Here is a 13,925-nt window from a genome sequence, read left to right as displayed (position 1 = left end):
CAGTAAGTGCTGGTAACCTCAAGCCTACAATCATATATTAAAAAAGAAAGAAAAAGAAAAAGAGAATGGAAATAAATAAATAAAAGAATGAGGAAGGAAATGGTAGAGTGTGAAAGAGGAAATAAAGAGTTGGGAGGTGGGGTGGGGTGGGGGCTACGCTGGACCCGGGACGACTTTATTGTGAATCATAATATTCACACTAGCGGTGAATCAACGAGGAGAGAGAACAGACTTTTTGAGAGTAACATATTTGGTTGCAAAGTTAGTTGTTCCATTTTAAAAACCTGAAGAATGTATTTCTGGAGTGCTTATCAACCCAATGCGTTGGTTTCTTCCATAATGTCGAGGTTTGCAAATCTGGCCGCCGTTAGGCAATAATAAGTTATTGATTGAGCGTGTGGTTTCAACATTGATATGTGTTGTCCAAGAATGCAGCGCAAGGGATCCTTAGGAATGGATGCATTCATGTAGTCTTTGGCCAGTTTTGGACCATGTCTCAATATAACTGTGTCTGTGGGCAAGTCTATACTAAGTGGAATGGAGTTCGGAAGTTTCCACAATTTCTCTAGCAGATGTTTTGTTTTTCAGCGGTTCTTCCATACCAAAGGCAAACGATTTTGTATGTTTCCCTTTGAGCTTACACAAATGGAGGTTCTTCCGGCATTCATCCTAATTCTGCCCTAGGTTTTCATGTCTATGGGTGTTAGGGCAGTTATTTATTTGCATAAAGGAGACATTAGGCCTCTTTGTTGTGGACCACTATCCAAAATGCTCTCAAATTCTATTTTTCTTGGAAAATAAAGTATTTTGTAGATTTTTTTTTCAAATACTGGGTTCTTGGAAGAGCATATTAGGCTCCTGTATGAAGAAGATATTTTAGATGCGTAAAGGAGTACATTTTGTCGACTGCAGAAGGTCCTAGATGAAAATCATCTTCTTTGACTCCAAATGGAAGATAAGTTAAGGCCAGGTGGGAAATTTGTTTCTGTTAGACATTAAAGGAGTCTTTAGAAAGGCAAGGAAACTTTTTATCAACCTCCTGTCAAAATTTAAGAAGCTATTGATGAGAGAATTGGAGATGGTGGCATAGGAGGCAGCTTAGGTGCAAGGAAGACCATAAATTGGATTGGAGACCCTCAGGCGTGAGGATGTTTTTCATACCAGGCCACCATTTGATTCAGCATTCAGCTTCAATACAACATAATGATAGAGGTGTGGGGCCAAAAGACCTCCATAAATTTTGTTAGATAACATTTTTCTTTGCGTTTGTGCAAGTTGGTTGCACCAGATGAACTGGAGCATGTTTTTCTAGGTGAAAGGATCCACGTTGGTTAAGTGGAAAAAACTTACAAAATCTTCTGGACGCAATTCAGCCGCAAACCATTATCTTCCCAGTGGCAGCACGGTACATTCATAGCTCATATAGAATACTTTACATAACTCTGGAAAAAAACAAATCTCTGCTCTTCTGCCAGATTCCAGAATTGTGTGGCTGGATGGTGTAATGGTTAAGGGCTCTACCTCTGACACAGGAGACTTGGGTTCAAATCTCGGCTCTGCCTGTTAAGCAGGAGACCTTGGGCAAGTCTCCCTAACACTGCTACTGCCTATAGAGCGCGTCCTAGTGGCTGCAGCTCTGGCGCTTTGAGTCCGCCAGGAGAAGAGTGCGATATAAATGTTGTCTGTCTGTCAGAATTGTGATCTTGTAACGTGAATCTGGAGATGCCACTCTGGATCCCTGGATTCTGATCTTGAACCTGAACCCTGTATCTGTAGACTTGATCTTGTATTTTGTTGTCTCTATCTTTGCATCTGGAAACTAAATCCTGTATCACCTAAAGCATTGTCTTGGAGATTGTAATTTTCTTTGAAGTTGTTTTTTACATGATGAACTTTAGCCATTTCCTAAATTCTGATTGATTGCTTCCTGCCCCGACTCTCGACTTGTTTATGAATTTGCCTCAGATCTTTGATTTGTGCCTCGCCTGGACTTTATCTAGTTTATGAACTTACAGCTGCCTAGAGGAACCTCCCTTGTCAGATGATTGCAGTTATGCCCCAATCTTGGAGATCTCCATTTCTCGGGGTTAGCCTAGTTCTGGACTCCAGCCAGCAAGGCTTTGTCTCCTCTCCTGTGTAGCATCCTGTGTAACACGTATGTGCTTTAGATAATAAGCTCTTGGGGCCAAGAACTTCTTCTCCTTGTTGCATCACTCATCATTAATTTATTTATTAATGTATTTATATAGCACCAACATCTTCCGCAGCGCTGTACAGAGTATATTCTCTTCTCACTAACTGTCCCTCAGAGGAGCTCACAATCTAATCCCCACCATAGTTATATGTCTACGTATGTATCGTGTAGTGCATGTATCATACTCTAGGGCCAATTTAGGGGTAAGCCAATTAACTTATCTGTATGTTTTCGGAATGTGAGAGGAAACTGGAGTGCCCGGAGAAAGCCCACGCAGACACGGGGAGAACATACAAACTCCTTGCAGATGTTGTATACAAGGAGCTCAGCACTACACCTAAACTAAACAATGGTTACCTATAACAATCCACTCAAATTGGAGCAGCCCCTTCTAATCACATCCAAAGTTCAGTACCAGAAGGTGGCGCTTCATACAACTATTACTTATTAAATACTAGACCAATAAAAACATGTAAAAAGTCCAAGGTAATAAATCCACATCTGCCAAGGAATCTCGTTGGTCACAGCTTATGTTCTTCCTGTCACCTTCACCAGCACCCAGGTGAACAGACACTCACCAAATGTTAAGACCTCCAGTTAGGTCTATCAGCGCCTTGGGACACTCCGGGCCGTCCCCCACCACACCGAACTGATGATAGCCGCCACTGGGTACCAGATACTCCTTATCCTTGCAGTATGGTTTCCAACTTCTCATGAGATTAACCTCAAAACAAACGCCTCACATAGCATAAAACCAGCGACATTTATTATAAAAAGCATAAAAATACACTCATGGATTTTTCTCTTTTGTATCAGCACAGAGTAATTTAGATACGGGCTCTCCCCCGTTTTGTTGGGCCCCGACTGGCACCTGTAGTCCCTCTGCTGTGATTGGAATGGCGTGCACCTCCACTTCCCACACAGTTCCGGACGCCGCTCGGAGACTCCACGTGTGCAGCTCTGTTACTTCCGTGCCTCACCCCCGCCTTACATGTTTCGTCATAATTGACTCATCAGAAGCTGGGGGACACGGATTCGTACAGAGCTATATGTGTTCCTGTGATACCCTCCCCTTCCGTTATCCATCCCCCCCCATTGCACAGGCGGCTACCAGTGACGTGCAGCACTGGCAGTTCATCATCCAGTGACGTGCAGCACTGGCAGTTCATCATCCATTCGCCAGTACTGCAAATGGCGTGTGGGCGCTCCAATCCTTACAGATGTTGTCTTGGCTGGAATTCGAACCGGGGACCCAGCACTGCAAAGTGAGAGCGCTAACCACTACGCCACCGTGCTGCCCCTCATCACACTTATTGCTCTACTTTGTGTTTATTTTAGGCACCGTAATCATTATAACTGTTCTTTCCTCCGAGAAGCCGTTCCTCTAGTGAGAGAAAATATACATCCATCCAGGAATGTGCACATTTATTAAATTCATCCTTTCATCTCATCTTTTATTTCCTCTACATAAGTAGCTGGATATTTATCTGTATCTGTTATTTGTTTTATTTTGGGGCAGGAGGAAAGAGGGGCGGACGCATTTATATTATGGGAAAATCAGGCTGTTTGAGGCAAGGTGACCTTCCCTCCCTCGCTGATAATTACGCTGTATCAAACTCTGTTATCTCACGGAGATCCCCGGTGCAATGCAGAGCCAGGGCATCCTGTTTCCCACCAAATCTCGGGGAATTTACTCGCCCCAGGTGGAAGCGTTGGCCACTGTCTATAAATATCCTCTTATTTATTGAAATGGTGGGGACTCGGCCTCTATATGGTAATGGAGTCCAGATGTGATGATGTCACCAACGCTGGCCTATCTTAGTGATGTAGATGTGCTGCCAAGCGGCCAATTACAGGAGAAAGAAATTAGAAGCTCAATTAATTAGCTTTTCTCAGGAATGTCCAATGCCGTTAACCTCTTCTTGGCTGTAAAGTGAATGTGTTATGTGAGGCGCTCCGCCGTACAGGAGGCAAAGAAATACCAAACTGCAGAGCCCCCTTATCTACAATATGTCTTCATGTGCAGTGTTTTCCCATGGATCTTTTAGCCGGGTGCTCCTCCCGGCTAAATTTGGTGAGCATGCAGCTGTCATTGGCCCGCCTTCTCTCCCAGGCCAACCTGGCTTTTTCATGCCACCCGGTTTGAAATTTGTTTTTGAGGAGAACACTGATGTGAATTTCAATTAAAACTAGAAGTCTTGGGATCTCTCTGGGTTTAAAGCTCCGTACACACTCTAGATGGCGGTTGTTGGAAAACAAGCGATCCCTGATGGTTAGCGACTAGAGCCAGGGCTAGACCCAGGCAGAGGCAAGAGAGGCTCCAGCCTCAGGGCTGCAAGCCAGATAACTAGAGATTAAGATGTTGGGGGCCCTGGGGCGTCTCTTAGTGTAATAGCAATCAGTGTGTGATGGGCGGCTGGGGTGGAAGTGATGGAGGGGCGCACTTTGATGTATCGGCATTGGGTGCTGGAGGACCTTGTCCCGGCTCTGACTACAACGAACAATGTCTGAGCACATTTGAAGTCAGCAAAGGCACAACCATGGCCTTCTGATCTGAATGTTACCAGAATCTGGAAAATTATGACCCAAAAGTGCAAGATTCGCAATACGTATCTTGAATGGAGCGATTGTTTGTCATTGAGCGGTACGGACGATTAACACCCGATTTTTATCCGCATTTTTTATCTGCAAGGATGGTTCGGTCTACACGGACAATAATTGTTCTCTTTTTACAGGTGCAGTTTTTTGGGTGGCGATTCTCAGCTGACACGTTGTGCGTTGTTCGCTTCCGATGGTCGCTGTCTTGCGTATGTACGCAGTTCAGGGTTTGTACACAAGTCAGATGGAAGTCGTTGAAAATAAAAGATGGAAGGCCGAGTAGTGAGTGATGGCACATGTACACACAGCGCGGTAAACTACTGATGAATTGTCAGATAATTTGCGCACGCTCCCAGAAATGGCATTTCTTCTCCTTTTCTTGCAGCTGCACTTTGCGGGCGCTTTGTTCACGATCTACTAATTCCTGCGCACACTCTTGATTATGAACAATTGTAAACTGAAACGATCCGCCAGATTGATTGGCCAAGGTGACCGAGAACCATAGTTTATCGCCTCTTTCAGTTGTTCGCTTCCATTTTCGTTAATGATAATCAATCGATCAGTTTTTTGTTTTGAACAACTTCCATCTGAGGTGTGTACAAAGCTTTATTCTGTATGATGGGATGTTTTCTTTCCTGACCTGAGGTTCATTCCCATTTTTCCACGGATAAGCCCCATGCCACGGCTGCTCTGGCTGCGATGACTCGTGTCTTGGATCCTTAGAGGAAACCCGAGATCAAGGTATAGCAAAAATCAAATCTTACCTGGGGCTTCTACCCGCCCCATAAACACGGCTAAGTCCCTCGCCGTCCTCCCGCAGTCAGCCGTTCAGCCGTGATCAGCCCCAGTAACTTGCTCAGTGACGGCAGTCTAGGTCTACTGAGCACGTGCAGTAGGTCCTCGCATGCACAGAAGACCCAGACTGGATGCGACTGAGCAAGTTACCGGTGCTGATCGTGGCTGAATGTCAGACGACGTGGGACTCGCGTGTTTATAGGGCGGCAGGAAACCCCGGGTAAGTATCGATTTTCGCTATACCTTGATCACTGATACACTTTAATTTACAGACAGAGATTTTCTACCTGATTGGAAATATTTAGGTGATTGAAGGTAATGCGGGAAGACAACTAGCTTATAGTGGAGGGGAGGTTATCTGATTGCAAAATCTGTAGAACTTGGTGGATACCTTTATTCAAAGGATCACTCCAACAAAAAAAAGTAAGCAGTTAAAATCTGACAGAACCGACAGGGTTTGGACTAGCCCATCTCTGATTCTCAGGGTTTTCTTTGTTTTCAAAAGCATTTCCTGAATGGCAGATAACAGCCAGCCTCCCTACTCACTTGCATACTATTTTGGCGGTTAGACTTGGGAACTGCCATTCAGAAAATGCTTATGAGCAACAAAGAAAACCCTGAGAATCCCCATAAAGAGATGGACTAGTCCAAAACCTGTCGGTTCTGCCAGAGTTTAACTGCTTACTTTTTCCCCCTTAGTGATGCTTAAATGTTTTTGGAATTCTTAAATATAGGCAATAAACCCCAAAACACTTTTTTTTACAAATGAAGCGCAGTGAAGTAATAACACTTAATTAAAGCAAAAACACTTAAGTTCTCTATACTGACCTCCTAGTTTAGGCCTTCATCCTTATTTCAGCTGAGCGGCATTCCATGTGGTGTCACCAGAGAGGAGGATATGGGTGCCCATACATTACTTGATTTGCGACGTCCAATCACTGCGATTTTGATAGCAGTGATTGGATCTGACAGAGATTGGTGCTGCACAATAAATCATTTTGATCGATTTCAGCCTGGATTGTTTGAAATAATTGATCCTGCATGCTGGAAAAAAGGGCTCGATCACGTGTGCAGCAGTGATGGCATCCGATATTTCACCGGTAGGACCCTTGATAATCCCAGCCCAACTCTAAAAATACAGCAAGAGGAGAGGGAGTGACTTTTACCACGTGTGAAAACGTAATAGCTTTACATGCATGGCAAGAGGTGTAAAAATGTGAAATGTGAATTTATTATTCTGGCAGAATTGTTCCATGATTTCACTGCCTGCTATAATGACTCTTACATGACCTGAAGAATGTCCAGCATCTTAATTGATTTTTTTGTTTTTTTTCTTGCTTCGTTTCAGTTGGTTACGGAAAGAACCGAGCGATCTGCCAAAGCTCCGGGCGCTACCTGTGTTTTCTGGACTCCGTAAGTACAACTGTTGTCATCCGTAATCAAATACATGCCGCGTCCCTAATAAACGGAGTCCTTTTGTATCTGAGCGGCCTTGATTGTTGGCATCACGCCATGCTCATACTCTTCACTGACTCAGAGTATTCCAACACTGAACAGAGCAAATTCTGAAAGCCGATCCTGTGGATTAGTGTAAAGTTACGTAAAGTACAAGCATGAGCTTTAGAAGTTAACTTTTCAAATTCATAAACCCCATTGTGCAAGTCCTGTCCTCAGATGTTCACCTATCTATTGAGGCTTACAATCTCCTCTTGTACTTCCTGTGAACTACAAGTCCCGCCTCCTCATTAGACACATGGGCCCATATGCAACTGACTTTTCACACCTTGTCAATAAAGTGCTTTTTAAATCCCCAAAATAATTTTAATAGCACTTTTTCATCTACTTTTTGATACTTTTTCAATTGCAAAGCACTGAAAAGGTATTTTAAAAAGAAGTTGAAAATGTATCTCCTAGGAGAAAACTCCCAATGGGGATTATTGCTGCATTTTATTTGTGAGTGAGCTAATTGCATTGGCATATGGTGGTGATGGCTGCATTTTATATGGGGAATTATTGCTGCATTTTATGGGGGTGATTACTGCATTTATTATGTGGTGTAATTGCTGCATTTCCTATTGGAGTTAATTGTTGCATTTCATATGTGGTGGTCAGTGCTGCATATGTAATGTGGAGTAACGATTGCTGCATATGCAATATTTCAATGGTTCTATTGTTAACTAAGAAGTGTATAATAGTAGGTATGCAGGGGTTTCCCAAGACCGGAAAAATGTTGTAGGAGTCTCTCGACTCCAAGGGGTTTTGCCCTTTTTCAAGCGCAGGTGATTTTCAGAATCGCCCTAAAAACGCTTGTGCAATGATTCCCTACGAGAGAGTTCACATCTGAGCGGTTCGTTTCCGATCTGCTCAGCAAAGCGGTGCCTGTACCATTTTTGAGGTGATTCCGCCTCAATGGAAGGTATAGGAAAAACAGAAAACGCTCACAAAATCGCTTTGTGCAGCGATTACGTTCACGTTTTTTAAGAATAAATACATTGTATTTATTCTTTTCCGGTCAAAGAATTTACTTCCTGACTTGCGTCAGGGAGTGAATTAAAAAAACGCTTTGGAAAAGCGCTTAGAAAAGCGCTTTTAACAAGAACGCACTGCCCACCCAAGCGCCAGGAATCGCAACAAAAATTGCGCCAAAAAACGCCCAACGCTAATGCGTTCAGAGCACAATGTGAGCAAGGCCTAAAATAGAGTTTGAGAAAGGCTTGACCGGAGGCTTCCCTGGTCTTCTTACACCCCACCGGTTTAGTTCATGGTCCCTCTAAACGTGTTCAACGGCAGTTCTGGCTCTGGGCGAGTGCTCTCGGACTGGGCATGTGCCACTAAAGTCCATGCATGTTCAGAAGTAACATGAGGGAACAGCAGCAACACACTCAGAAATGCCGCTGTTTAATACAGGCATTTAAAGTAAAGCAGATCGTAAGATTCATAAGAATACATTTTAATTTTATAAAGATCAGATTGTGTATTGCTGTGTGTCTTTGTTGCACATCTCCTGTCCCCGTGGGAAACGGCAGAGAAAAATGCGATGTTTTGCAGGGAAGTTGTCAAATACCTCAGCGTCTCTCTAGAAGTGACAGTTTAATCACAGCCTGCCAGCCGCCCAGCCTGTTTGCATTCATCCCTCTGCTGTTTAGACAGCTTCCAGTCTCTCACAGAGGTTTCCTTCTTAGCACTCGGGCTTTGAAAGAGGTCAAGTGCGTAATCGGGCTTAGATCTAGTCAGAGCGGACCATGTGGGGGAGTTTATACCAACTTGTGACCCTGGGAGATAGTGCCGCTGGATCATCTTCACTGCTTCCAACTGTAATGTCTGTCTCTTGTCATAGATGGGCAGATCTAGGTTTTCAGACTAGTGTGGCTGTGAAAAGTGTAGTAGTTCAATAAGACAACCTGACAACTGTAGCATACATCATAATATCAGAATCCGAATCCATTTTTATTCTTTAAGCACGACTGGCTGTTTTGCCGGAATTGGAGCTGACAGAACACACTAAAACTTGTATTTTTAATGCACTTCACCGCAGGGCAATGAAAGTCTATGGGGACTTTCTTACTGGCGTGGTACGGCATAATGCGACGGAAGCAATGTGTTCACTGCACCCCAGACGCTCGGACAAATCTACTTTGCCACGCGATGCTGCGGCGACCCGGAAGTCATGCAAGTCTATGGCGATGCATGGTGTTTATAAAATTTACATGGTGGCGTTGCGGCGCACATTCGCGGGAGTGTATTTTTACAATATGCTTCTGTGCACTTCTGTATTTCTGAAACAGGAGTGTGGCTTCCTGTTTGGCTTTCAGCCAGAAGGAGATTGCTGTGTACTAACGCGGTAATCCCTAAAGGACAGTTTTTGGCTAACGCCGGGAAGCAGTCTGGAACCAGCCTCAAGAGGTAGTCATTCAGTAGACAGTTAATCAATAACAGCAAGCGCCGGGGGGGGGGGGGGGGAGATGGGATGAGTTCTGGACAGGGTTCAAGAGGTTTACAGCAGAGGGTAAGAAAATGTTCCTATTCCTCGAGGTCCTGGTGGTGATGGATCGAAACCTCCGGCCTGGTCTCGGTGTGAGGGGTCGTTGGCAATCATCAACGCTCTGGAGCGCAGTCTGGAGTTGTAGAAGAGGTCAAGTGGGGGAGTGGTTTCCCAATAACCAGCAGAGTGGCAGCGCAGTGGTTCCTTATATATTACCCGCTCCTGGCACCGATACAGGTCTTCTCCACTACCTGTTGACCTTACAAGTGCCATGTAGCCAGCCAGTCAACATGCGGCTTCCGTCTTTTGTGGGTGGCTACAAAACCGAAGAGGACCTGTACTGCCGCCAGGAAAAGGTCATTTATAACGCTCTGCCCCAGCCTGGCATCTGCATTGTACAGGACTGGCGGGGTGGGGGGGTTTAGGACATGTCCCCATGCCTACATAGTTACATTGTTTATCAAATTCAACCTCACAAGTGATCTCACTGGCTGGGTTATAATATCCTCCTCCTAATCTTGCAGCCATAGCTGTGGATTCCCTTCAAAGTGAAGAACACATCTAAGCCCTTTTTAACCCCCCTGGCGGTCTATTAAAAACGGCCAGGGGGCAGCAGAGCAGTTTTTTTTTTGTTCGTCTTTTTTTTTTTCTTTTTAATCATGTAGCGAGCCCAGGGCTCGCTACATGATGGCCGCTGTGCAGCGGAATCCCCCCACCCTCTTCGATCGCCTCGGGCGATCTCCGATCAGGAAATCCCGTTTCCTGGAAGGCTTTCCCCGTCTACTGGGGGGGGGGCGAGCGGCGGACAATCGGCGCGGAGCGGCGGCGATCAGAGTGCTCACGCAGCTAGCAAAGTGCTAGCAAAGTGTTGCAAAAAAAAATTATGCAAATCGGCCCAGCAGTGCCTGAAAAATCCTCCTGCGCAGCATAGCCCGAGCTCAGCACGGTCTTGCTGCCAGGGAGGTTAAAGTGAATGTTTACTGTTTCTAAAAACAAAAAGTCAGATACTCACCTAAGGAGAGGGAAGGCTTGGTCCTAATGAGCCTTCCCTCTCCTCTCCCGGTCCCCGGTCCCGCGCAGGATCCCCCGTGGCAGTATTCAACCAGTTCGGTCAAATACTGCCACTTCCGCATGCCGAAGGGAGCTTTCGGAAGGCTTCGGGAGCACTCGGGCTCCCTCTGACGCGGCCGCTCCATACTACGCATGCGTGAGCGCCCTCTGACGCGCTCGCGCGTAAGTAGTATGGAGCGGCCCGTCTTCGGAAGCCCGAGTGCTCCCAAAGACCTCCGAAGTCCCTGTGGCGGCGGACGCGAACGGAGGAGCCAGCGCAGCACCGAGGGCACCGGGAGAGGAGGGGGAAGGCTCATTAGGACCGAGCCTTCCCTCTCCTTAGGTGAGTATCTGACTTTTTTTTTTATTAGCGGTACCCATTGGCTTTAAATATAAAAACAGATTTTGCTACAGTATAACGTCTTCCTGTAATAAAGACTGCGGTACATATCCGTTAGCCGGGCGCATCCGGCAGGTGGCGCTGTTGTTGCTAATTTCAATCACAAAACTGTGAATGTAAACGCCGGATGCGCCCGGCTAACTGAATGTAAACGCCGTAGGTGGTAACAATATGTATATTGTATATAGAGTTAATTAAATGACAAATAAGCCGGCGGCAATGTGACAGATCAAGCCGCCGGCTTGCTTCGTGTCTCGCTCTCCTCCCCCCTTGCCCTCTCTCGTTTAGAGCCCTGGGGGGGGGCGGACATGCGTGTCCCCCCAGAGTCGTTCGTCGCGGCAGGGAATCCTGCTTGTTTTATTGCGACGAACGACTCTGGGGGGACACGAGTCCCCTCCCCAGGGCTCTATACGAAATAGGGCAAGGGGGGTGGAGAGCGAGACACGAAGCAAGCCGGCGGCTTGATCTGTCACATTGCCGCCGGCTTATTTGTCATTTAATTAACTCTCTTCTACATATTGTTACCACCTACGGCGTTTACATTCAGTTAGCCGGGCGCATTACATACAGTTTAGCCGGGCGCATCCGGCGTTTACATTCACAGTTTTGTGATTGAAATTAGCAACAACAGCGCCACCTGCCGGATGCGCCCGGCTAACGGATAAGTACCAAGACTGCTTTTAATATCCCCTTTGTTCCATGTGCAGATTACGTCCCCACTTCCTGTGTACAAGCTTAGGTATTAGGTATTGCCTTCTGATGGACTGCATTTATACATGTTGTTCAGGTCACCCCTTAGCTGTCTTTTTTTCCAAGCTAAATAAGCCCAGTTTTCCCAACCTTTCTTGATAATTGAGACCTTCCATCCTTCTGATTAATTTAGTTGCCCGTCTTTGTACCCATTCTAGTATGTTTATGTCCTTCCTGTAGTGCGGTGTCCAAAAACAGGGATTAGTATACTAGCATCTCGTAATTTTATTTCCTGTTTTATGCATTGCAGAATTGTATTCACTTTAGCTTCTGCTGCTTTGCATTGAATACAGTAAATTATCATCAAGCAAAGAGTGCCATAATGTAAGAGAATAAAAATTCTGTGTTTGGCTGTAAGGCTTGGGCACATTTGCCGAAACTGGTTCACCAAGGAGAACACTACATCAGCAGAGCTGATTGTTTTACTAGAAGTGCTGATTGCTGTACATGGGTGGCTGCACAGACAGTACTGCAGAATCCAAGAAACAGGTCGCTGCAACCACTGCACCTACTGTGATCGGGAGCAGAACACCAAAGTGCCAGGAAAATGTAGTAGATAAAATTCTGCTGCACCAATCACAGGATAAAAGTCCAATTTTTTTTTAAGGCAATTGTGCGCAAACAGCAATACAGCTCACGCGTATCGGAGCAAACTGATGGCTCCTTAGTCATAGCTAATGAACAGGTGATGCATCCAGGAATATGTAGGTACAGTAAAGTCCCACTCAAAAGGTGGTATCACCTGTCTTATAGGGATATACAAACGCAGTACAAACATCAATAAAATGAAATCCGTCATAGTGATACAGTTCCCCAGAATTGATTCTCCAGCCGGGTGGCATGAAAAAGTAGCCGGGTGGTGCGAGACGGGGAAATTTGGTGGTTATGGGGGTTATTGCTGTCTTCCATATGGGGGTGTTTGTTGCATTTCATATAGATGTTATTGCTGCTGAGAGAAAAGTAAGGGGGGGGGGCGTCAGGGGGATCGAGGGGTATTGCATATCTCATAGTATGCATACCTTGTAGTCTCTCTACACTCGCTCAAGAGTTCATTCTTTACTTTGTGCAGTGGACCACTTTGCACAGACTTGCTGGACAGATTTAACAGCACAGAGTAGCTGACAGAGTTAGCTGACAGACTGACATTATAAGAAAATAAAAAAAGCAACATATATCCAGAAGGTCAGATGATAATGCCCAATGTATGGGGGATATGTGCAGGAGTAAAGCCCCGTCTACACAGGGAGATGTTGTAGCGATCCGGCGGCTCGATTAGCCGCCGGATCGCCTCTTCCGCGTGCCCGCCGCGTCCCCGCTCGCCGCGCGTGCGCTGCATTCGATTGCCCGCTCGTCCCCGCCGGCGCCGCTTATCTTCCGCTCGATTCCCTGCCATTGTCCCCTCGCGGGGAGCGAGCAGGGAATCGGCGGTACGGAGATCCGTCCTGTCGGATCTTATCAATCGAGCCGCATCAGCGGCTCGATTGATAAGGAGCATCGCGGCCGCATCTACTCGTGTAGATGCGGCTTTAAGGTCACTAACCATGATCTATCACAAAAGAAAAAGACCTCAATTAATCACAAGCCTGTTCATCATTCAGAAAATGTTGTTTTGTAGTTTAGGTGCACACTATATTGGCCAACACAAAGCACACTGCAGCACTGAGAGATAGCTAAAAAAGCAAATAAATAAGTGGTGGTGTTGGTTATTAGCAGCTGTGTTCCAAAAGCTGATTAGACCTCCAACGCAATCCAGTGCTAAATAACAAAACCGAGATCAGCGCACAAGGAAAACTTCTAAAGGGCAACCCACAGAGTGATAAATAGTACTAGCAAAATGAAGGCGATGGCCAAAAGCAGAGTGAATGAAGATCAGCAGCTTACCCACGTGTAAAAGACTCAGGAAGACAGCCACGCTACGCTAGCTGACAGGCTGTCACGCTGCTCAAACTCCACGTTCATGGAGGAGTGCTTCCAGCCGCCCACAGCCTGCAGAACAGATAGTCCCGCCTCTTATGTCGCCCAGCCAATGAGCATTGTCAAGGCGCCAGGCATCGCAAATACAGCCCGCCGGGAAGCACAAGGTCTCGTATGTAGAGTAGCGTGGCTCACGCAGTGTACGAGGAGCGCAGTACTTATCCTATTACGGCCCGCCGGGA

At 46.0% G+C, this 13,925-nt stretch overlaps 1 protein-coding gene across 5 annotated transcripts in view; it reads left to right on the top strand.

Moving 5' to 3' along the window:
- B3GNTL1 (UDP-GlcNAc:betaGal beta-1,3-N-acetylglucosaminyltransferase like 1) overlaps positions 1–13,925 on the top strand; it is a 928,550-nt gene that overhangs the window by 477,661 nt on the left and 436,964 nt on the right. For all 5 annotated transcript variants that reach the window (XM_068262529.1, XM_068262527.1, XM_068262525.1 and 2 more), the window contains one exon: positions 6,936–7,000. In XM_068262529.1, the coding sequence (XP_068118630.1) occupies positions 6,936–7,000 (65 nt within the window). The remainder of the gene's footprint in view (positions 1–6,935; positions 7,001–13,925) is intronic.

This window comes from Hyperolius riggenbachi, chromosome 12, assembly GCF_040937935.1.
Source record: "Hyperolius riggenbachi isolate aHypRig1 chromosome 12, aHypRig1.pri, whole genome shotgun sequence".
NCBI classification, from domain to species: domain Eukaryota; kingdom Metazoa; phylum Chordata; class Amphibia; order Anura; family Hyperoliidae; genus Hyperolius; species Hyperolius riggenbachi.
This window is presented reverse-complemented; position numbering and strand designations above follow the sequence as displayed.